This window comes from Theobroma cacao, chromosome 8 (assembly GCF_000208745.1).
Source record: "Theobroma cacao cultivar B97-61/B2 chromosome 8, Criollo_cocoa_genome_V2, whole genome shotgun sequence".
Taxonomy (NCBI): Eukaryota; Viridiplantae; Streptophyta; class Magnoliopsida; order Malvales; family Malvaceae; genus Theobroma; species Theobroma cacao.
The window spans coordinates 2,135,652-2,158,612 of record NC_030857.1 but is presented as its reverse complement, the minus strand read 5'-3'; the positions used below and the strand labels follow the sequence as shown (position 1 = coordinate 2,158,612).

At 38.0% G+C, this 22,961-nt stretch overlaps 5 protein-coding genes across 6 annotated transcripts; 2 read left to right on the top strand and 3 right to left on the bottom strand.

Annotated features, from left to right (window-relative positions):
• Window positions 921-2,477, bottom strand: LOC18591590 (probable BOI-related E3 ubiquitin-protein ligase 2). The gene is made up of 2 exons (XM_018125409.1): window positions 1,912-2,477; window positions 921-1,698 (listed from the first exon to the last, which is right to left on the bottom strand). Exons 1-2 carry the CDS (start codon window positions 2,206-2,208, stop codon window positions 1,189-1,191), a joined length of 807 nt encoding a protein of 268 aa, XP_017980898.1. The 5' UTR covers window positions 2,209-2,477; the 3' UTR covers window positions 921-1,188.
• LOC18591589 (prostaglandin E synthase 2) lies at window positions 4,806-7,813 on the bottom strand. The gene is made up of 6 exons (XM_007017799.2): window positions 7,395-7,813; window positions 6,553-6,687; window positions 6,386-6,464; window positions 6,042-6,136; window positions 5,346-5,513; window positions 4,806-5,240 (listed from the first exon to the last, which is right to left on the bottom strand). Exons 1-6 carry the CDS (start codon window positions 7,726-7,728, stop codon window positions 5,080-5,082), a joined length of 972 nt encoding a protein of 323 aa, XP_007017861.2. The 5' UTR covers window positions 7,729-7,813; the 3' UTR covers window positions 4,806-5,079.
• On the top strand, window positions 8,135-10,117 carry LOC18591588. Its single transcript, XM_007017798.2, has 3 exons — window positions 8,135-8,454; window positions 8,971-9,256; window positions 9,372-10,117. The coding sequence occupies exons 1-3, from the start codon at window positions 8,389-8,391 to the stop codon at window positions 9,887-9,889; spliced, it is 870 nt and encodes a 289-aa protein (XP_007017860.2). The 5' UTR covers window positions 8,135-8,388; the 3' UTR covers window positions 9,890-10,117.
• LOC18591587 (probable receptor-like protein kinase At5g15080) lies at window positions 10,129-13,916 on the bottom strand. 2 transcript variants are annotated; one of them, XM_007017797.2, is made up of 10 exons: window positions 13,598-13,916; window positions 13,411-13,499; window positions 13,205-13,317; window positions 13,012-13,127; window positions 12,101-12,940; window positions 11,731-11,979; window positions 11,488-11,648; window positions 10,987-11,214; window positions 10,728-10,877; window positions 10,129-10,562 (listed from the first exon to the last, which is right to left on the bottom strand). In XM_007017797.2, the coding sequence occupies exons 1-10, from the start codon at window positions 13,710-13,712 to the stop codon at window positions 10,284-10,286; spliced, it is 2,340 nt and encodes a 779-aa protein (XP_007017859.2). In that variant the 5' UTR covers window positions 13,713-13,916; the 3' UTR covers window positions 10,129-10,283. The 2 variants fall into 2 exon arrangements, with proteins under 2 accessions (XP_007017859.2, XP_017981622.1); XM_018126133.1 differs by lacking the exons at window positions 13,411-13,499; window positions 13,598-13,916 and having other exon boundaries at window positions 10,162-10,562; window positions 13,012-13,140; window positions 13,205-13,273.
• LOC18591586 (vacuolar protein sorting-associated protein 35B) lies at window positions 14,947-22,276 on the top strand. The gene is made up of 22 exons (XM_018126252.1): window positions 14,947-15,173; window positions 15,291-15,387; window positions 15,480-15,603; window positions 15,946-16,131; window positions 16,665-16,752; window positions 16,942-16,998; window positions 17,103-17,192; window positions 17,308-17,430; window positions 17,975-18,049; window positions 18,120-18,179; window positions 18,461-18,577; window positions 18,708-18,947; window positions 19,026-19,091; window positions 19,308-19,397; window positions 19,691-19,780; window positions 20,100-20,189; window positions 20,298-20,366; window positions 20,893-20,973; window positions 21,079-21,186; window positions 21,273-21,376; window positions 21,566-21,679; window positions 21,774-22,276. Exons 1-22 carry the CDS (start codon window positions 15,081-15,083, stop codon window positions 21,982-21,984), a joined length of 2,373 nt encoding a protein of 790 aa, XP_017981741.1. The 5' UTR covers window positions 14,947-15,080; the 3' UTR covers window positions 21,985-22,276.

Below are 22,961 nucleotides of genomic sequence, written 5' to 3'. Positions count from 1 at the left end.
TTGAACAAAATGGAAAAGAAAGAACCCGGCTGTCAACTTTCGTGGTCTTGCTTTGTTTGAAGTCCTGAATAAGAACCAAATCCCGCATCCCGATTCCCCATACAGAGACCCACGACATCTCAGACAAAACAACCATTTTTACTCACTCGTCATCCATCCCCTCCCTCGGAAACGGTTCTCTGATCTTTAAACACATTGTAGGGCCCACTCAATCAACCCCCCTTTGGTGGGTCCCGCGACACACTCGGAACTTTGGGACCATACCCTGTCCATTCTTTTCCGCCAGGGTGGAATTGGCAGCGAGGAAACAAGCTGAAAGTGATTTTGCAGATTTTGGTATCAACTTCCCCATACAAGGACACTAGAACGAATGGAGATAATGAATAAATGATTTAAAACAAAGAAAATATGGGATGGGATGAGGAGCTTTCTTTTTGAACTTTTCTTTCATCCTTTTTTTTTTTTTCTGATATTGGGGTTTTGGAAATAACTCTGCTTCTTTTGCTTTTCTGCATCAGACTCCATGAAACAGGGCGCATGCAGGGTTGTTTTTGACGAGTATTTGGAAGGGTTTAATCTCATGTTTAGAACTCTAGATAGCATTGGTTAGGCTTTCAGGATAGTCAATTTCTATAGCTTTTCTTTCTAACTCTTTTCACCTTTCCTCCTGTCATTTCAATGGATGATTCATTGGATAGAGCCAAGGAAAAAGTGCTTTAAGTGTGGCGCTGGAAAGTTCCACTCTATGATAAATGTCGAACTTCGGCTCTCAAATCTTTTCTGCCAGTTAAACCGAAACAGTACACTTTTACCGCTGAAGCAAGCTGATATTTCCCGTGAGCCAAAAAAGAACCAAAAATTAATCACTCATTAAAGAAACATAAAATTTGAAAACAAATATTTGTATTTTTAGTGCGATCTAAATCAGGAAAATGGTAATTAACCCGGAAAGGGTAAAAAGTTGAAAGATTCTCGCCCAGCCAATACTGTCATCGTTTGAAGAAAAATTAAAATATAAAAAAAAGAAAAATAAACAAAGGGGGAAATCAGTTAACATAATAGACCAGGAAAAGCAAATAAAAAAGAAAACAACACGATGACAGTACAGGTATCAACAAGTGTGCTTCCCAAAAAAATGTTTCCCTATTGCATTTGCATTCCTTTTTTCTTTGCTTTGTGCCTTTCTTGTTAGACCCAAAAAACCTTCATGCTCGCTTCCTTTACAGATTTACAGACAGGACAAGAATCAAGAAAAGCTTCACAAGACTTGCACGAGCAAAGGTGTCTGCAAGGTAGGAAGAGAACGCACGAGCTCCTAGAATTGCAGTGCTTACAAGCCATCTTTTTGCCCTCTTCTTTCACTTCTGCTCCTTGTTCTCTGTCACACGAGCCGCAGAAAAGGGACTCTGCATCTTCGGCTCTATTGCTGACCCAGACTAGGCCCTCTCTGACCTGTTCCAGTGTGTTGCTTAGATCCACAACCATTGATTCGTTTGCTTTTGCAAGTCTTTGCCACGACTCGCTCTCCATTTCCGCTTTTCTCAGGCAGGCTTCGAGCTCCATTGTTCTCTTTGTTGCTCGTGCCAAGTCTTCTTCTTTTCGCCTCATCAAATACAAGGCCTTTGATTCCATACTCTTCAGCAGGATGGCCAGTTGTCGCTTCCTTTGCTCACGTAAAGCAGATCTTAGCCTCTCATTCTGTTTTTTCCCCGCCCAGAAATAGAACAGGAAGAAAAGAAAAAAATTCAGTCAAAACAAGACTAGACCCGGGAGAAAACAGTTGATAATATTCAAAATCCATAATGATAAAATCAAGATGACTCTTACATAAGAAAACTCTACCAAAGTGATCATTTTGTAAAGAAAAAGATAAAAATGAAGGAACTTTTGAGAAAATGATGGATTTCTTACCTGTAATTGAAGAACGCAATCAAGTTCCTGCCTTTGCATCTCCAGTTGAGCATCTAAAGATTGAGCAAGTGCCATGGGAAGAAAACTATCACACGTTGAAGAAGAAGAAGCCAAGTTCTGAGCGTTTTGTTGCAGATGGAAAGGAAAATTCTGTTGATGAGGATCTTGAAGACTGAAACAAAAATCAGCTTCAAAGGAAGGAACTGCAGGTGCAGGGTTTACCATCCAATCTTGAAGGCCACACATGGGCAAAGGTAAACCCATATTTTCAGGAAATAACTGTGCTTGAACAGCCATAATAACTATTGCCAGGTACTGAGAACGGAGCAAAGCAACATAAAGAAAACGTCCCCCTTGGCCCTTGTAAGAATTCACATACTTGGTAAAGACTATTAATATGAAAACCAGAACGGATACGAAATGGGGTAGGTTTAAAGCTAGAAGGCTGATGCTCTTGTTATATCAGAAGAGATGCATGACCCAATTTCCTCTCTCTCTTATTTGGCATATCCTTTGCCTTCTTTGTTGCTTTGGTTTCTGGTTTAACTGAAATAGACCATCATGAGAAAAACCCGTGGATGGTTATAAGTAGAGTGCGAAAACCGACAAAATCTTGAGATATTTTAAAATTGAATTTATTAATAAAGGGTGATTTTATGGACATAATTTGTTTGTACTGACGTATTTAAGGACCTAAAAAAGGAAAATAAAGGATGGGAGAGCGGGACAAAGAGAGTTAGAGAACGCTTAGGACTCTCCCTCTCTCTCTGCCCTCTTGTCAAATCCCAAAAGGCTTCAAAACCAAAAAAGCATTGATGAGAGAGATATAAAGGTCGCGGTAAACGACGACGTACACATGCAGATTTTGTGACAGCAAGTCACAGAACCATCGGGTCAGAGATTTCACAAAGAGAGAGAGAGAGAGAGAGGTGGTTTAGAAAGAGAAATTCACTCAATCGGGACGTGAAAGAGTCAGACACTGTAGAGGGGAGGAATCAGAGATTGGAGAAATTGTCAGTTTGGTCATTGGAAAAGGCTGAATAATAGCATTTTTATTTATTCTTGTAGCTGTATTTTAAATTCTCAAATGTAGATGTGTAGTAATTAAAAGAACTCTTGCCGGCGTTTTGGGTTATGAAGAGTTTTTTATTATGCAATTTTTTCACCCTTGGCAGCCATTGCCATGTGGCCATGTTCGAGCCCTTGGATTAATATGGGCCAGTCTGGCCAAGGTTTGGTGGTCTGGGCCAGTGTGATTACGGGCCAGAAACGTCACCTCATCTGTTGTAAAGCCAGCTGGCCAAGTCTGCTCCGGGCATCAGGATCCATGAAGAGTATAGACTTTCTTTAATGATAACGCCTACATTTTTCAGAGAGGCTTTGTCACCTTCCAACAAATACGTGCAAGGAGCTTCCTGTTTGAGGCCATCCGCCGTTTGCCACCACTTTCGGGCTGATTAACACTTGGGGGCCTCCTGCCGCCTTCAGTCATTCACGTAATGCAAACCCTACGTCGCCTGCCGAGACAACAATTCTTCAGAGGACTTCTTTTGATGTGATTGTGGCCACTTAATGAACAACAACAAAGAAAAAAAAAGAAGAAAAATCTAGTTCAAAGTTTTAAAAACCATTTTCACTGACAATCGGATACAAGGTTTTAACCGCGAGGGAAACATGTTACACTCCTCTGTGAACTCTGCTTTTTATTTTATTTCATTTTTACCTAGCCCGAAAGCCTCGTAAGGTATAGCTGCGGTGCAGATTCATAAGTGCAATAGTGAAATGAGCCGTGTAGCTTTAAAGGGAGCAGCAGGCAGCAGGGGAAGCATCTACATACCCAAAAAAAAAGGTTTGGTTAGCTTTTACATAGAAAGATACAGATTTAGCGTACGGGTCCAATAAGTGCATGGTGCTGTTTTGGTATGGTATTACCAAAGTAGTATTTGACGCAAATGGCAATTAAGATGCTCTTCTGATCGAATGCGGCTCTTTCAGGCCCATGAATAAGCTCGTTCAACGGCTACTGAAATCGTCTTAAATGTTAAAGTCGGTGGTACCATTTCCACCTATCCTCTGATTATAGCTGTTTCGATAGAACAAGGTTAGGAGTAAGACTTACGACAAGATTCGCTTCTCACTAGGTCAAATGCTTCGAAATTGCCTATGCCCAAACTCTGCTATTATCTTTGGGAAGGATCTATATATCATCACAAAGCAAATTCATGATTAATCTAAAATGAAATCTTTTCAAAATATCTGGTGTATATGAAAGTCATTTCATTTTAAAAAAGTGCATCTTTTTTTTTTCAAAGTTGTACAATAAAATTTAATTTTTCATCGATATATATGAACGGGTCAAATTCTTATAAAAAATACTACTCAATTAACTAGATATTCATACGTAGCAAGGGTAGCAAGCGTTTAAACTCTCACTAATAAATCGAATGGATCAAATGTCTATCAATTAAATCTGAACAGGCACAGTTAACCTAAAAATTCCAATTAATGTTACAAAATACTTGAAGAAGGAACTCAAAACAATTCATTTATTCATAGCCAAATTTGGAATCTTGGATGACGTAACAAAAGGAATGGTATGTGCTAAGTTGTAAGTTTTAGCGTCTCACTCTAAAGCATTCCAGTCCATTTCAAATCAGGAATTCACCTTTGTTCCAGGAGAATGGCAAAACCTTGCCGACACAACTATGTCAAGAGAGAGAATGCAACAGTTGAGAAGCAACTGCAAAATAGTAAAACTACAGTGGAGAATGTCGCAGAACCTAGACGATGGATCGAACTAAAGCAGCAAGTAATGAATCTAAAGTAGTGCACAGACCAAACAGCTAGGGCGTTGCCTACAAGCAACTCCAATGTCAAATCACAAAATGGGTCCATGGAGCAAAAACAACGGCAACTAATATGAGCAACTACAGTGGAAACTATTTATTTCTTTTGATTTTCAGTAAAAGCTGCTTATGAGAACTGTATAATGTACAATTATCCATACAGCACCACATTATATCAGATAGAAGTAATCACATGATTAATCCTACCCTTGCCTGTTTTGTAGAAAACTCTCTTCAAAAACAATTATTTTAAAATTCTCCGTGCTTGCAAATTCCGGTTGACAGGCTGCAAGTTCTACTCCAGCAGAAAATTTTTTTCCACTTACTCCTTAATTCTAGCAGATTCTCCCCCAGTGTTTTCCATCCGAGTGTACCATTCGCCAATACGTGTATGTTCCACCATATCTTTACCAGACTTTAGATATCGGATCGGCCTCAAAACGCCAAAAACAGCAAGGTCAGCTAAATTGGGTTTTGATCCACCTGGTAAGAGGGATTATATGAGAGAAGTTAAAGGTTTGAAAAGTTTCGACATCTCGTATATTGTCAATATCACAACATTACATTATAAATATAAACTAAACAGACCAAGATAGTGCCGGTCCTTTAAAGCATCCACCCACGTTTCTGCAGCTTCATACAAGGCTGCTCTCTCATCAGTAATGTTGTACTTCTTCTTCAGTTTCTTTGAGACAAAATACATAGCTGCTGCTCCAGCATACTTTGCTACTAACCTCTCGGTGAAACTGAAATTGCCTACATTTATGAGAAAATATCATAAGCTAAAGATGACTAGCCGAATTTCATGCTTTATCTCAGCATGTTAAAAGTTTTTAAAGCATGACATGAGCAAAGAACATTAAGTTGTTGATGGTCTAGTAAAAGACACTTCAGAAAATGAAAACACAGCAGATGGATGGGGACAAGAAAAAAAACATTTATAAAGAGTACAAAATTATAATGTATTAAATGAGGGCTCTAAGACTACAACCTAAAGCACAAAGTAAGGCATTGCACATCAATCTCACACTAAATATGAATTGACAAAGTGCTGACTTGATTTGGCTTAAAAGCCAAGAGTTAACAACATGAAAATGGTGATAAGTGTAAGTGCGGAACACTATCCCCTTCATGGCACATATTTAATCAACAGACTTTAATGAAGCCAGACACATATTCAATCCTTATTCTCAGCAACAAAAGTTCGTGAAAAAAACTAAAATAATGCAACAACCAACAATGGCAGCAACAAATTATTGAATGCAGAGGGAAAATTTATCTTACCATGAGTGGTGATATAGTCGAATGATTCAAGTGCCTCAGAAGTAGTTCGATATATGTTTGGGGATAAAACATGCACCAAGTGATTATCCACCCACCTACATCATTGTAGTTCCACAATCAATCACAGCAAAAGCCCAAACACTATATTGATGGTAAATCATCCATGATATGGAAAAGTTTTTAAAATAGGAGTAATACAAATTGTCTAAAATTAGATGCAATAATTTTCCTCCAGCCAGTAATTTGGAAATCTTCATCCAAGTCTTCTAAGTCAAAACAGTAACTGTAGAAGCAAATGTTGTAATCTAAAAAGTTAAAAGAATCAGGGAGGTAGAGGAACATACTGACACCATTTCTTCTCTTCACCATCATCAGGGATAGAGCTATCAGGATTGATCCTATGAAAAAGCTTATCGATTATATCTGGAGACAGACAAAGAACAGTAATATTAACTTAAAATGAGAAACATAATCGGAAGATAGTTCACAACGATTAGAAAGAGCAAAGAACCTGAAGAATCAACCATCTGTTCACCATCAACTTTCAGTATGGGCACCTTCTTGTAATCAGACCACTTGATCTCCTTTTTGCTGATGGGGTTGACTTCCACAATTTTATATGGGATGTTATTATAATCCAAAAATGCTGCAATAAGAACAAGAAATTCAACCAAATGAATTAACGAAATCAAACAATGAAGAGAAAATAATTCAAAGAAATGGGGCAGGAAAGGATTACAAAGAAAGAAAGGGTGGGGAAGGGAGGGGGGCAGTTAATAACATGTTGCGGAACAAATGAAAATTGAATTCATTTCATCTGAGAGTGAATTTATGGTGAATACATTACAGTTTACAAAAATGAATAATCATGTTTAAAATCAATAGCTTGTAAGAAACCAAACAAAGCAAATTATAGATTCCAAAGAATTGCATAGAACTATGCAGTGATACATTTTGGTTCCAAAGAGTTGAGGCCAATTAAGCTACGTGATCCAGACCAAAACTCAAAATGTTATCACTATCTCAAGCTTCTTATCTCCTTTCCAATCATTAGCCAATCACAACTTTATGTCTTCAGCCAAAAACAGGGGAAATGAAGAGAAGACCGAAAGTTAAACTCAAGCATTCGCTTTTCTCAATAATTCCACTAAAATAATTCATTTTGACAACCATTCACCAACCGATATTCTAAATTATTATTCAGTAAAAAAGCATGTAAAATAGGAAATTGTGTTCATTGCTACTAGTTTCTAAATCACAAGAAACTCATATCTATAAGAATTCAAGGAAGGAAAGCTTGGATATATTAATCTTAATATAGTATTAGTTACAACTGAGAGTGAATTTACTTACCTTTAACCTTGTTACAAAAAGGGCAAGCTTCATATTGGTACAGAACGACTTCATTGTAAAGGAACTTCTTAGAGCGAGGCGGCTCCTTAGCATGGGCGTCCTGAGCCAGAGACGATGCTGCCACGGAAAACAACATGGTCCCCGCAACACCGCGCTCGAGGGAGGGACGCGAAAGCCCCAATCGATCGGCTAGTTTCTGCGAGAAAATATGAGAATTTGACGATGAAGAAGAGAAAGTGCTAATCAACGCCGCTTGAACCAGCCGTTGTTCGGTGGAGGCACCGCCGCATGATAGGGCTCTGCCGAGGGTAGGGAGTCCGTTGGCTCTTCTCATGTTGACCAACTCAAAATTTTCTCAGTGACACTCCGTTCGTCTCCAGTTTCCACAATTTCCTCTGACTTTCCCCTGTTCTTGGTTAAAAACAATAGGGGTTTTAGGCTTTAAGCCGCGTCTACGTGGCATTCGCCGCGTCCACCAATCTAAAAACGACGTCGCTACTTTCGCTTAAAAAAAAAAAAAAAGACAAATCGAAATTGCATACGTAATACTGCCAGCTAGCACTTGACGGACACCAGATTCTTGGTGAGCGAATTTACCGAAAAAGGGTTAAGAACAGTAAAATTTCGAGCTAAGAGTCCGGTACCAATAGGGAACTAATAAAGGGTAGTCTCGGTAACAAAATATCAATCAATCCCCCATTCTCCCACGCTATAAATACTCCTCTTGTTGGCCGCCAGAGCATACGATTTTCACTTTGCCCCTTTTCTTCTGTTGAGAGAGATCTGAGAAAACCCTAGCTGTCTGGCCTTCTTGATTTGGTCTCTTCTCTCTTGAAGAGAAGAAAACCCGGAAGGTTTTTAGATCGTTAATCCTTTCCGGGTCTCGGAAGGTTTTTTGATCGTTAATCCTTTCCGCATAAAAACGACCCAGGGTTTTACGGGTTCATAAGTTTCTCTGGGAAGTTCTTTCGGATTTCGAAAAGAAAAGCCGATCATGTCAAGGTGCTTTCCTTACCCGCCTCCAGGGTATTTAAGGCACGGATTGGTCGAATCGATTAAGGTTCGTTGAGCAAAAAGTATTTGGTTTTCACTTTTGTTTGCTCAACTGCATGCATTTGTGATAGTTAAGTTATGATTTGTACTTGTAAATTTTGTAATTGAAAGGCAAAACAATAGGAATTGCTTTTTGACTGTTGTGGCCATGGCTCTGTAGTTGTGAATAAGAAAGATTTGTAAATACAACGAACCCTGGTATTTATATGTGAATAAATTCTTGAAACTCTTAAAGATTTTGTAAAGATTGAGGCTTGGATTTAGCTTCTTCTTTTTTAAAGTAAATTATTGAAAAGATGGATGTCTGATTTGATTAGAGGAGTGGAAGTTTATGAGAATTGTAATGGTTTTCTGGACTTGTTCCCCTGTTTACAAAGGGTGTCTGAATTCAATTTTCTAATTGATCTTTTAATAGAACTCTATGCCAAATTATTAGGCTGTGAAAATATCCCAACTTCAATTTTATGGTAATCTTTGGTATTCCGCTCCCTCTCTGCTAAATTTGTTGTTTTGGTTCCCAAAGCTCGAAAGAGAAAAGGTTCTACCAAAAACAGAACGGAAAATACATAAGAGGAGGGAGAAGAAGGAGAAGAAAAAGAAGGAAAGAAAAGAAAAGGAGAAAACTCACGGTATCAGCAAGAAACTTAAGAAGCTTGTTGATGATCTAAACGGTGATAAAGATGAGCAATTGGGGAACAGTGACCTTACTGAGGAGCATGAACCACCTGTTTGCTACTTGTCTGATGGCACCCAAAACAGCAACAAGAGAAAAAGGGAAACCCCTTCCTCAAGTGAATGCAGGGTTAATGGTGAGTCTTGTTCATCGTTTTATCAGATAGGCATTGTTTGCTTACTGCTCTAGTTTCTTAGAGGCATGTATGTACATGTATTGGGATATTGAACTTTGTATTGTGCAATCAATAGGGAGTATAAAGATTCGGTTTTCCTTTAAAAAGCCCCGGGAATCTGATGCATCTCTCTGTGAAGAACGGGTTTGCTCTACCTCTGGAAGGGCGGATTGTTCCACCCAACCGATAGCTCAAGAGCAGCCTGACCCTTCGAATCAAAAGGAAAATATAATTACTCATGTGCCAGAACAGAAAATTACTACTGTGCTAGAACAGAAACTATGGCGTGACAATGAAAGGAAACAGCAAATTCCCTCTTCCGGAACTTCAGTGTTTGGCAACAAGATGAAGAAGGCAGCATTGCAGTATAAAACCTTGCTTGAGGATTTGATGCCACTTCCTCTCCAATTGCAGAACCATGATGACTATGATGATGACTGGCTTTTTAAGTCGAAGCAGCAAGGAAAACATGCGGGTGAAAGATCCAAAGTTGACGATGACGTTAGATGTCCTACTATTGCAACTTCATGTCCGCGTGCTCATTTTCTTCCGGATGTTGAGATTTATGCTTTGCCTTATACTGTTCCATTTTGATCCCTTTGGCTTTTGAAGAATCTGATGTAACAGCTCCTGGCAGAGGGGTCTATTTTTTTTCCCTCCCCTACAAGGAGCGCTCATAATTCTTTTAGTCAGTTAACAAAATTGTAGCTTGGCGGCACAGGGCGACAATGCCTAACTTGTACAGTTGTTGAGACTTTCACCCAAGACTGAAACAATAGAAGAATTTATCTGCATAACGTTTCTGATGGCATTTGAATTCAATATCAATCTCATTTTCAAATTGTTACAACTCCAAGAATCATATATCATAACCGTTATTTACATCAAGAAATCGTGTTGATTTACGTTTTCAAGCTTTGCTTAAAAAAAAAAATGCTTTGCTTAATAAGCTTTAGCTCAAGGGCTAAGGAACCGAAAAGCTGTGCAACTACAGAGGTGATGATAATGATTGGTCCTGCCCTTTCTTAAGGTAGTCTTTCAGCATTAAACGACCCTTCTTTGCACCACGATATCTTGATGTGGTATAATTGATGCACTCCGGTGTTGAATCATCATCTGTAAATGAAAATGAAAGATAGGTATATAATTTGTGAACAAATCCTGGAGAAAGGTCATCATCTTCCTGGTCGTTTGGTAATTTTGATTCAGTAGCACGAAGATCATACCACTCTGTTGGTTCCTTCTCTCCTCGCAATATTTCTAGTACCTGGAGGGTAGACAGTGAGAATCAGCTTGATCTCAAACAATAATCCAAGTGAACTGGATCTACTTGGAGATTTACCCCCTATTTAGAATGGTAATATGACCTGATTGGAAATATGTCAAGCTTTTTTCGGAGGAATTTACTTAGAAGCAGGGCAAGAATGTCTACCTGGCTCACTTTTGGACGGTGCCCATCCAATTGATTGAGGCAGAGGGAGGCAGCGACAACCATTCTATGCATTTGAGCAACGTCAAAGTCTTCATTTAACGCTGGATCCGATAATCCTTGGAGATCCCTTCTCTCTAATAATGGCCTAGCCTGTGTTAGATCATAACTTATTTTGGTTATTTAACCAGGAATGAACATTTCTGTCGGAAGTTTCTCACATCATCGACTAGTGAAAGTGTGTAAAAGCAGAAACTCTTACCCACTGGATCAAGCTCTCTTTTCCTTCCAGAGCCTTTGAACTTATTGGTCTCCTTCCTGAGAGCAATTCTAGAAGCATAACGCCAAAGGAGTATACATCAATCTTGTCACTGACCTTTCCTTGCATGAAATACTCAGGGGCTATATACCCAAAAGTTCCTACCACATTTCCATCAACCGTGTAGTTTGAATCCGTTGGTCCCCATATGGCAAGCCCAAAATCAGATAACTGGAAGGGTGAAGTGAAAAAAGCATTGATACTTCAGTTTGTGAAGAGTTTTAGAAGCCATCTGGTTAGAAACTCATCTAATTAAACCGCTCCTTCTAGATCATATTCAAGGTTCATAAGTTGTAGCAAATGTGCCAGGAGTAAATCCTGGCATTTAGATAGTTCACTACCTTTTTCAGTTGATCTTTTCTTAGTTTCATGGTAGGATCCCGAAATAACTTGATAAAGTTATTACAATTACCAGAAGAAGAAAAGAGAAAAAAAAAAAAGTACCTGTGGCTGAAAATCATCAGAGAGAAGAATGTTGGAAGATTTTACATCTCTGTGGATAACAGGTCGAGGGCACTCACTGTGCAGGTAATTTAGAGCCTCGGCAATTGCCGTGGCCACTTTAAACCTGACCCCCCATGGCAACGCAGACTTCTTGCTTTGACCTGTTTTGGAAATAAAATCTAGTTAGTAAATCCCTTGAATCTTATGTAACATAAGCAAACCTTGCAAGGAATGGAAGACTACCATGGAGAATTTCCTCTAAACTCCCTTTGGGAAAAAAGTCATAGACTGAGATGAGATGGTCATCTTCAACACAAACTCCAATTAGAGGTGTGATATGCTCGTGTTTTAAAGAAGAAACAATATCGACCTCCAAGGAGAAGTCACTCCAAGCTTCTTTATATGACTTCAGAATTTTAACAGCGACTGCCTTGCCACCAGGAAGACGCCCTTTGTATACATTGCTGCATCCTCCCTCTCCGATCAAATTTTCTACAAGAGAATCAAACGAATAGGAACAAGAAACTTCAATAATAAATCAAAAGCTTTGAGTTTCTAAGCCTTTAAAAGCATCTTGAATTCCCATAAGAAGAAGCTTGACTTGAAAGATAACCTGGAGAGAATTCAGAAGTTGCTTGCTTAAGCTCCCTGAGGCTGAACCGCTTGCAATGAAGCTCCAAGTTGTTCAGCATCTTTCTTGGCGCTGGGAAATAATTTTCTTTCTTAACAGGATTTTCCACTTCGGTGGATAGTAATGCATTCCTGGAAGGTGGAGGTTCGACTGTTAATTGAACGGGTGCGTTTATTGCAGCTTCATATTCTGTGAAAGAATCTGAAGTTGTGGGAGCTGTAATGCGGAGAAGAGGCCACCCTGGTTTTGAATCTGGTTCCAAAGTTTGTGTGATCAAAGGAACTGACAATTCTGCATCATATCCAAGCCCATAATTTTCTTCTTTGGAATTTCTACTGTCATTAGTTACTGATTCCTCGTCTTCAGTGCTGTGAATTGCTTCTTCAGTCTTGCAATCGCTTATAGTAGAATCCTTAGTAGTATATGTTTTGGAAGTGATGCTGGTTTGATTTGAATGCAAAGCTATGTGGTTGACGACTGTGGTAACTCGATTAGGCAGGCTCATCACCCATTCCACAACTGACATATCTCTAGCTTCAGGTTTCTTAAAATTTTCCTGATTTGGAGAAGATTTTCTTCGAAGCAAAGGCCAGCCAAGGCTTGGTTCTGGCAGTTCTCTTCGGATTAGAGATATCGAGTTTAAGAGAATGGCCTTGTAACTAGAATTGCCATCTTTTGGCCCTCCAATATCCTCTCTTGCTACATCTGTTGAAACCAGAACCGCATGAGATTCAGCTTCTTCAGACTCTGGTTTCTCTGCATCCCTCAACCTAGAACTATCTTTGATGAGATACAAATCAGGTCTCGAATTTAGCTTGAAACCTGCAAAGCTGATAGAAATCAGAAACCTACTAACAATTCAAAGGAAGTTAACGTATGAGTTTGGTACAAACCTGTTAAATGCTGAATCGGTGGTATTTCCAAGATGATCTTTCCTTTGTGGACAGCCAGAAGAGAACTAACTGTTGGCAATTGATTTACACAATAGCTGGCATATGATATCCAGCTCCTGCAAAACATTTCTGTGCTTTATCAGAGGAAAGAACTCTAGAATTGTACATGCTCATCAATAAGAAGTCAACTTACCAGATAGCCTCCTCTGGGTTTCTTTCCGTATGTACAGCCATGGCTACACGGCACTTGGCTAGCTTTTTTAGAACCTTACGGATTGAACTTCTTGGTGGGCTGCCAAGGTTACCCTGAAATTCAATTACCAGAACAATGGATTTGTTCCTTCTTTAAAAAAGAAAAGAAAAAGAAGTTAGAATGACAAACTGATGACAGCAGCATACCTGTTTCACTAAAGCAAAGTCCCTGCCAATGTTCCTGTGATCCTTTCTAGACCAGGTTGTTTGCCAAGGAAGATTTACAAAGCCATTATCTATTTGTAAAAAAGAAAAAGAACCCATAATTCTATTTATACAGTTTCTTGTACAAATTAAACAAGTGTGTGAAAATGATGAAAAGTTTTAACAAAACCTGAGTCTGACAACACATGGATTAAGACTAAATCCTTTCCTAACTGTGCTGATTTCACAAGCTCACAATGATGAGCAGCAACCTGCCTACTTGCTGTAATTTCCTTCTTAACCATCTTTGTCCCTTCAACCCAGACCCACTGTGCTTCGATTCTCTCTAAACGAGAGAACCTTCTATGTTCTTATTCAAGATTTTTCTTCTTGCATGAAATCAAGCCGGCAGTAGATTTTTCCAATTCAAAGAGTCCAGCAATAATAAAAATCCCAGAGAAATTTCTCAGACATTTCTTTATTTCCATCAACAAGGCAAAGAAACAGTGATCGAGTGAGGTGGAAACACGAACAATATCCATTCATAAAAATAAAAAAAATAAATAAATAGTGAGAATTAGGCAATGTGGGTAAATGAGATGATCAAGGGACAGACTGTGAAAACAAAGACGATGCGACACGCATCTGCCCTAAGTTGAACCTTTGACTGTTAAATGTTCTTTGTTTTTCATCAGTCGAAGCTACCTTTACCTACCATTTTTTAACATGAAGCAATTGCCGCCAACATATTTATCAAAAAATTAATCATATTGCGACTGAAAATCAAACGTGTAATTCATTTTTTATTGGTACTTGGAAAGTCAACAAGCCCTCCACTTTGACCTGAATTAGATATTGCCTCTACGTTTTAATAATCAGTAAATCACCATACTGATCAATGTATGTTTGGTAAAAGGTAAAGTTGATGAATATTCGTACCCCCTGCTTTGTGATAAATTATTTTGACCATGTGTTACTCTTGTATGTGTGCCCAACCAACACACATACTTCAAGATTTATCAAAAATAGGGATAACTATATTTTAATTATTTTAAATTTATCAAAATTTAACTAGTGAAATTCATGATGTATTCTTATTATAGGAATAGTACCCATAAACATATTTGACCATATGAGAATATTTTATATATTAGGTTTATTAAATTAATTGAACTTAATCTTTATCGATTTGATTATATTTAAGTAGTAAATTAATTAGCTACTTTTCCTTGTTCAAATATTCTCCATGTATATTGAAATATTTTAAAACAGTGAATAAATTTATGTGCGAAAGAGAAATAAAATATTACATTTTTTTCCTTAATCTTAACTCAAAATTTTAATTTAACATTACAAGGACAGTAGCCTAGAAAAGCCCAATAGTCTAGGGCTCAACGTTCTATTGGGCTTTACCCTAAACTGGGGTAATGCGAATCTGTTACGGACTAGGGCTTGCATTTTGGGTTGGAGGCAGGGTCCAATCGCATTACTCGAATATGCCATGTCAGTTGGGCATCCTCGTATGTCCTCTTCCCCTAAGACTTGTCCCAAAAATAAAGGCAAAAGGAAAATCAACAAGTTTTTTCAAGTGAGAAGGCCTAACGTTGTTGCAGCTCTCGAGCCAGCTCCACTCGAGAAGAAAGAGAAAAGAAGGAAAAAAGAAAAAGAAGAAAATGATGTTAAACGGAGCAGAGGACGAAGAGAAATGGCTGGCGGAAGGCATCGCCGGAATTCAACACAACGCCTTTTACATGCATCGAGCTTTGGTATCTCCAAAAACTTCCCTCTCTTAAACACTTAAAACTCTTTTTCCTTTGATTTTGACCGGATCAAGATGTCTAATCCTCTTTCATTAGCATTAATTTAGATCTCTGTTATCTCAGGACTCCAATAATCTCAGAGAAGCTCTCAAGTACTCAGCTCAGATGCTGTCGGAGCTCCGGACCTCCAAACTCTCTCCTCACAAATACTACGACCTCTGTAATTTTCTTTGTTCCACTTTTGATTGATCGATTGATTTTGAGTTTTGAAGATTGTGATTGAAAATATTTTGATCTATCATTGGAATTTAGATATGCGAGCTTTTGATGAATTGAGGAAATTGGAGATTTTCTTCAAAGACGAAGGCAAGCACGGTGTATCTGTGGTTGATCTGTACGAGCTTGTTCAGCATGCCGGCAATATCTTGCCTAGATTGTAAGTGATTTAAATTATTTTTCTTCAACAAATTCAATAGCCGCATTATACAATTATTTTTTTGCATCATTTCCAAATTTCGAACAATTAAAAGCATGCGTTCTCATTCTTTTTGAGCTATAGTTATTTCTCAATTTTAGGAGCTGTCGCTAAGATAGGACTCTAATTGTTATATGGAAAAAAATGAAAGGAAAAAATGGAAACATCCTTAGTTAGGAAATTCTATTTACGCATCGTAGCTACATAAGCTCGAAGTATTCGAATCATGTATGTGCATGTGAAGATTATATTGCTACACTTCTTTTGTCATTGTACATGAAGTTCTAGTTGGTAATCTACCAGGTATCTCCTATGTACGGTAGGATCTGTCTATATTAAATCTAAGGAGGCTCCTGCTAAGGAAGTTCTTAAAGACCTTGTGGAAATGTGTCGTGGAGTTCAACATCCACTACGTGGACTTTTTTTAAGGAGTTACCTTGCTCAAGTCAGTCGAGACAAGTTACCGGATATTGGTTCTGAGTATGAAGGGTGAGACCTCTCGATTATTTTTTTCATTTCTTTCCTGTCAAAAATAGAGTTTTCATATGAGAAGCAGACTACTTTAAATTTTTATGTCGATTTCATTAGGTAATGATATTTCGATGTTGTTAAACTGCTTCCCAAGGTGATTGGATTGTTCAGGATAGCAAAGGAGTCATAGTTTTACTTTATAATTTTTCTCCTTTTAGTTTTTTGGAATTTTGTAAGAAAAGATAACTGGAATTTCTATTTCTCTGACTTCAAAAATTCAAAGAAAATAAACAAGTTACTAAGCAGTAGCTTTTGCACTGTTCCTCTCTATGAGCTCCTTTAACCATATCATTCTGTTCTATTTTCATACATTATCCTATGGGCCGAGGAATATATGTTGAATCTCTATAGTAGCTGCTTTTGAATTTGCTTAGATGAGAGTTCATGCAGATCTTGAATTTTCGTTTGCATGTCTAAATTAGGATGTGCAAATAATTTGGAAAAGATTTGCAATTAACCACTTGGTAGAATGTGATTCTATCTTCCTGCAGAGATGCTGACACTGTGATGGATGCTGTGGAATTTGTACTGCAGAATTTCACCGAGATGAATAAACTTTGGGTGCGAATGCAGCATCAGGTTTGTTGAATATCTATTATCTCTAATTTTCCAGACATGCATTGCACCACAGTACTTGCATGCCATAGAAGTGAAAATAAACCATGAGAGCATGAATTTTGGCCATGCAGGTGTTATGGTGCTTGTGAATCATTCATACTCTTTGGTCATCCTGAGTTGAAGCCTTCAATTGGGATTTCTGGTCTGCAGGGACCTGGTAGACTTAGAGAGAAGCGGGAAAAAGAAAGGAATGAACTTCGAGATCTTGTAATATCAATAATCTAAAATTTCCAATTGGCTGAACTCTGAAGCTGTGTCTTTGATGCTCATTCGAGGGAAATTAATGTTTCTGTCTTAAACTTTTTTATTAGGTAGGGAAAAATCTCCATGTTCTCAGCCAGATAGAAGGGGTAGATCTTGAGATGTACAAAGAAACAGTTCTGCCTAGAGTCTTAGAGCAGGTGATTTTGCTTCTTTCTCCACTGCTTTTTATTCTTTAATATAATAATTCAGAGGTCCATAGCATTAAAAGATGGTCTCTGGTTTTCTAATTGGTTAATGAATTGGCTTTTACAGGTTGTCAATTGCAAAGACGATCTTTCGCAATATTATTTGATGGATTGCATAATTCAGGTGTTCCCTGACGAGTATCACTTGCAGACTCTTGAGACATTATTGGGTGCTTGCCCCCAGCTCCAGGTGGGTAACTGGACTATATTAGAAGTCAATCTTCTCTTATTGCAATTGTTAGCTTTAGGCTTTAGGTTACCCTAGTTGCCCTTCTATGGCCTATTAACTATGAGTTTCTCCACCTCAAGAATTTAGCTATCAAGCTTGCTGTTTCTCAATATTTACATAATGGTGAAGTCAGTATGGGTGACCAGAAAATTGTAATGACTGGCCACTATTTTCTGGTGATCATGGAACAGAATTTCCCTTCCCCTGACCAGCCTACTTCTTATGTGCTAGCTAATTTGATTGTCTCCATAGGAGTTCCAGAGCCTGATTTTCTTAACAACTTCTCATTCCTAAACCTACTCTATGTTCCATAAAGTGAGCATGCATTCTGGAAAAGCCTAGATGGACTGGTTCTTCTTCTGTGTGATTTCCTCATGATAAGGATCTTATTCATTGGAACCAATTTTTTGTTTAATGCTTATGAGTTCCTTCTATTTTGTTTTATGGTCTTTCCATATTTTGGGCACTAAGCTCAGTAACTGCATTTTTTCTTCTTTTATCACAGCCAACCGTTGACATTAAGACAGTCTTGTCTCGACTAATGGACAGACTGTCAAATTATGCTGCTTCGAGTGCAGATGTAAGTTATCAGCATAACAACCTTTGCCCTTCATGCTTTTGCCATTTGTTGACTGACGTTTGTATGCCAGGTATTACCTGAATTTCTGCAAGTAGAAGCATTTGCTAAATTGAGCAATGCAATTGGGAAGGTAAATTAGCTATTTCTCTCTCACCTTGAGGTTGCAAATTTACCTTGAAACTTTTTTCAATGTGCTAAAGGAATAATTCAATTAAAGAATGTGAATACTTTGACTTGATCAACTCAGGTGATGGCCCCTGAACTAGCCACCTCCAGTTTCTAGATAATGACCTCTAGCTTACCCCTTTTTCCATTTTCCCTACCAGTAAACAAAGTTCTCTATTTTTTATGCGTTTAACGTTGAATCATGAGTTGTTTTCTGCTTGCTGATCGGATAGGATTCAATGGCAGGTCATAGAAGCACAGGTTGACATGCCTGCGGTCGGAGCTATAACTTTGTATGTCTCTCTTCTTACCTTTACTCTTCGTGTTCATCCTGATCGGCTTGATTATGTGGATCTAGTACTGGTATGTTTCATCTGGGGACTCTATTTAGAAAATCGCCTTCAGTTGCATAACTTTGGCCATGCTATATTACGATGCTGGGCAATGTATCACAGTAATAGTGATTGTTCTTTGTTATGCAACTCTGTAACAGGGAGCCTGTGTTAAGAAGCTCTCTAGCATACCAAAACTTGACGATAGCCGGGCAACGAAACAAGTGGTTGCACTTTTGAGTGCTCCACTGGAGAAATACAATGATATAGTAACAGCCCTGACACTTTCTAATTATCCTCGTGTAATGGACCATCTCGATAACGGAACAAATAAAGTTATGGCAATGGTTATCATTCAAAGCATTATGAAAAACAACACTTGCATTTCAACTGTTGACAAGGTATGCCTTTTCAGTCTTCTCTATTCCTATAATTGTATCAAGTTCTTTAGTCGAAGAAAGTAACATTGCATTTTGTAGGTTGAGGTGTTGTTCGAATTGATAAAAGGTCTCATCAAGGATACGGATGGTGCTGATGTGGATGAGGTGCATATTGAAACTAGAGTTTTCCTGTTATTTTATAAAAATTGAATGATATGGATTATACGAGTAGCTTTCCATTACTCTATTTTTGATCAATATTGGATTGTTTTCTTTCCCCTACTGCTTAGTTTTTCTTATCATGTGTTTGGAATGTGCATAAGTTATCAACATATGGTTCTTCTTTCTTGTGTTTGTCATGTGTTATGTATCTGCCAATAGCTTGATGAGGAGGATTTCAAGGATGAACAAAATGCTGTTGCTCGGCTTATACACATGCTTTACAACAATGAACCAGAGGAAATGTTGAAGGTAAGATTTGCCAGTGTTTCTGTTTATGCTAATTGCTCTGACCATTATCAGGATAAGATATGCCAATACAATATATAAGTGAATAGTATTGAAAGATAAGAAAATGTAACTTTACAATCTTCTGCTAGTGACTAAGGTTTGAAGATCTGTTCACTTCCCATAAAATGTCACTTTTGTACTGTATTTAGGATAATTTTATGTTTAATTGCAATGTTTCTCATTTAGTTATGTTGTTTATGACCGATCAGAAACTGTTTTTCCTCCTTTTAATGTTTATAATTACTTCCCTTCAGATTATATGTACCGTGAGGAAGCATACAATGGCTGGGGGACCAAAACGCCTGCCTTTTACAGTTCCTTCTCTTGTGTTTTCTGCACTTAGAGTATGCTTCTTCCTCTTCCAGATTGTTATGTAACATTGTCTCATCATATTTTTGTCTACAACATTGTAGTATTAGAGGCTTATCAGTACAAATCTACAAGATTATGCATGCAAGGCAGTTAGGTTTTGAGGCATAATCATTATTATTGTCTCTTAGATCCTTCCCCCTCCTACTCCCCCCTCCCCCCTTTCCCTTTCCCTGACTGAAAAAAAGGTGTCACGTATATATGCATGTTAATTCAGAATAATAAAATGGATAAATTCCACATATAATATTGCTAGTGAGTGTAATTTGGACTTATTATGGTGCTTGGGTGCAGTTGATTAGGCAATTGCAAGGTCAGGAGGGAGATATAGTGGGAGAAGAAGTGCCAGCTACACCAAAGAAAATTTTTCAGCTCCTGAATCAGGTTTCTTTGTTTTTTATGGATTTATAACTGTTTCTTATGCAGTGTGTATGTTCTCACTTATGATATATATCATCACTGTGCAAAAGATCATGCTAATAGTTCTTCCAGATCATTGAGGATCTTTCAAATGTTCCATCACCTGAACTTGCATTAAGGTTGTCCCTCCAATGTGCTGAGGTAATCTTGAGTCTTGACTATACTAATTACTGCATAAAGTCATTCATGAAATGATTTATGGAACTCCAAGAATTTCTTTGGAGCATAACAAGGTTTATTGCATTTTAAGAGCAACATGCCATTTTCTGGAAAAGGCATGTTGAGATAATTAATTCTGCTCACAAGGAATGAGAGATTTCTGATGGAGCAGGTGTATCCAAGAACAATCAACTTTGTTTGTGACAACCTTGGGGTCGTGACTGATATTTCTTGAATTTTTTATTTTGATTTCATACATTATTGATCTCTATTGGACAGTATTTCTGGTTTAGATGCTAAGTGGGTGTTGCCATAATTAATCTCTCATCATGATGACTCAATTTTAATGGCATTCCACCACTATGATAATGGCAATTCATGCATCATCAAACAATATTGCATATTTTGTCTTTGGTTTTGTATTCTTTTGGCAAAGAGAACCTTAACGTCGATGTTGAACCTTCTAACCTCTATTTTTTTCTTTTTTCTGTTTCCTGCTGACTAACAGGCAGCTAATGACTGCGACCTTGAGCATGTTGCTTATGAATTTTTCACTCAAGCATTTGTGTTATATGAAGAAGAAATTGCGGTAATTGTCTACTCATCAGTTAATGTTTTAATCAAAAAAAGCCATAAGCCAGTCACATTCTTGCCTTCTAATTTGTGTAGTTTCATGAATTTTTGTTGCTCTTAGGACTCCAAAGCCCAAGTGACCGCAATTCATCTGATAATCGGGACTCTCCAGAGGATGAATGTATTTGGTGTTGAGAACCGAGACACTTTGACGCACAAGGCCACAGGGGTAATAATGCTTATACAAAACTTATCTGACTATCGTGCTTTATTGATATGTTTATACAAAAATTAAATACATGTTACTTTGGTCAGTATTCAGCTAGGCTATTGAAGAAGCCTGATCAGTGCAGAGCTGTTTATGCATGTTCACATCTTTTTTGGGTAGATGATCAAGATGGCATCAAGGATGGGGAAAGGTGTGAACCTCGTACTTAACCAGTTTTAGCTTGAAATTTTTTATGGTTTCATCATGTATTGGTGTCCGCTCTTCAAAATACCGTGGATTGCTTCTTTAATTTCCCCTCTCCCCTTCAGGCTTATTTGTTAGTAAACAGATAAAATTTCTTTTAATAGTTAGAACTTAAAAATAATGGGAGACATTGCAGGGTCCTGCTTTGCCTAAAGCGTGCATTGAGGATCGCAAATGCTGCTCAGCAAATGGCAAATGTTGCACGAGGTAGCAGTGGGCCAGTCACACTCTTTGTTGAGATATTAAACAAGTGAGTGCTTTAAGCTGTACCGAATTCAACCTTCTCATACTACACAGCTTCATCTTTACGTCATAAACATGTATTTTGGTGACTTTTGCTTCAGGTACCTCTACTTCTTCGAAAAAGGAAATCAGCAAATCACGGGTGCAGCAATCCAAGGCCTGATAGAACTAATCAATACCGAGAAGCAGAATGATTCTGCAACCCCAGATAGTGCTTCAGATGCTTTCCTTGCAAGCACGATGCGTTACATTCAGTTCCAGAGACAAAAAGGTGGTATAATGGGTGAGAAATTTGAATCCATTAAATTGTAAATTATGCCTGGCAGCCCGAGACGTGAGGGCAAGCAGGTTGTCTAGTTTGAGTAAAACCAAAAAAGAAAAAAATCGATGGTTGGTGAGTGTGGTGACTTTATGGTACTATGCGTCTAACATAGAAAATGTGCTTTTTTTTTTATTTCTTTTTAATTCTCGAGTTGGAATTCATTTTTTATTGTGACCTTTGTTACTTTAAATTTTCCTTTTTTTTTAGGACGCTGATTGAAGTGGTAAAAAGGTTGGGAGGCGAAAGTTTTCAAATGCATGCTTTTGTTCAATTTGAGTAGAACTGAAAACCAGAAAACTTAATTACTTGTGGGATTATGGTCGTCGAGTTTGAATTCCAAACTCTTGTTTTCTCCTTTGGGTTCCTGAGATAATCTAATAAATTTAAATGCGATTAGATTTCGGACACCCCAACCTTGTGGTTTATGGGAGACAGTTTTTTTGACCAAGGGTTGTTACCGACATTAGAGAAACTTAAACAAGAAAAGCAGCGAAGGCAGCAGTGCTCGTGCTTTTAATGTCTAAATATAACCAGTAATTGCTTGTCGTCTGTCATAGCTCCTGATTATAAATGTTAAAGAAAACAAATAAGCGATCTAATGCAGTCACAGAAATCCCAAGAATGTTGGTTGAGGCTTTTATTTGAGTTGAAAAAGTTGAGAGAGATAAAGGGTTTAGAAGCAGCAAGAAAGCTTGCACATCAACTCTTTCTTTTTTATCAAACTTAATCTCGAAACACTGTTCGTTATATTTACTCATGAGCAAAAGAAAAAAAAAGAACATTCCTTTAGATTCGGCATGCAAAGACACAAAATCCCATAAGAGAAACAAAGGGGTTGGACATCCCTGACTGCAGGCTGCAGCCATGTCTGTTTGCTGAATGCCTTTTTCAGGAAGCAAATCAAGGCCAATCTCTTTGAAATGATTAAACTCGCCCTTATTCAACGAAGACAAATTTCTTAACGCAA

Excerpts from the sequence above, each read along its gene's own strand:
- LOC18591586 (XM_018126252.1), top strand. The coding sequence starts at position 15,081 with ATGATGTTAAACGGAGCAGAGGACGAAGAGAAATGGCTGGCGGAAGGC. Across the intron at positions 19,781-20,099 it reads TTGTGTTTTCTGCACTTAGA|TTGATTAGGCAATTGCAAGG; the intron begins GTATGCTTCTTC and ends GCTTGGGTGCAG. Across the intron at positions 20,974-21,078 it reads TATATGAAGAAGAAATTGCG|GACTCCAAAGCCCAAGTGAC; the intron begins GTAATTGTCTAC and ends TGTTGCTCTTAG.
- LOC18591588 (XM_007017798.2), top strand. The coding sequence starts at position 8,389 with ATGTCAAGGTGCTTTCCTTACCCGCCTCCAGGGTATTTAAGGCACGGA. Across the intron at positions 8,455-8,970 it reads GATTGGTCGAATCGATTAAG|CTCGAAAGAGAAAAGGTTCT; the intron begins GTTCGTTGAGCA and ends TGGTTCCCAAAG. Across the intron at positions 9,257-9,371 it reads AAGTGAATGCAGGGTTAATG|GGAGTATAAAGATTCGGTTT; the intron begins GTGAGTCTTGTT and ends TGCAATCAATAG.
- LOC18591589 (XM_007017799.2), bottom strand. The coding sequence starts at position 7,728 with ATGAGAAGAGCCAACGGACTCCCTACCCTCGGCAGAGCCCTATCATGC. Across the intron at positions 6,137-6,385 it reads GAAGAGAAGAAATGGTGTCA|GTGGGTGGATAATCACTTGG; the intron begins GTATGTTCCTCT and ends ACAATGATGTAG. Across the intron at positions 5,514-6,041 it reads CGACTATATCACCACTCATG|GCAATTTCAGTTTCACCGAG; the intron begins GTAAGATAAATT and ends TCATAAATGTAG.
- LOC18591590 (XM_018125409.1), bottom strand. The coding sequence starts at position 2,208 with ATGGCTGTTCAAGCACAGTTATTTCCTGAAAATATGGGTTTACCTTTG. Across the intron at positions 1,699-1,911 it reads ATTGCGTTCTTCAATTACAG|AATGAGAGGCTAAGATCTGC; the intron begins GTAAGAAATCCA and ends GGGAAAAAACAG.
- LOC18591587 (XM_007017797.2), bottom strand. The coding sequence starts at position 13,712 with ATGGTTAAGAAGGAAATTACAGCAAGTAGGCAGGTTGCTGCTCATCAT. Across the intron at positions 12,941-13,011 it reads ACCGATTCAGCATTTAACAG|GTTTCAAGCTAAATTCGAGA; the intron begins GTTTGTACCAAA and ends TCAGCTTTGCAG. Across the intron at positions 10,878-10,986 it reads AAGAGAGCTTGATCCAGTGG|GCTAGGCCATTATTAGAGAG; the intron begins GTAAGAGTTTCT and ends GATCTAACACAG.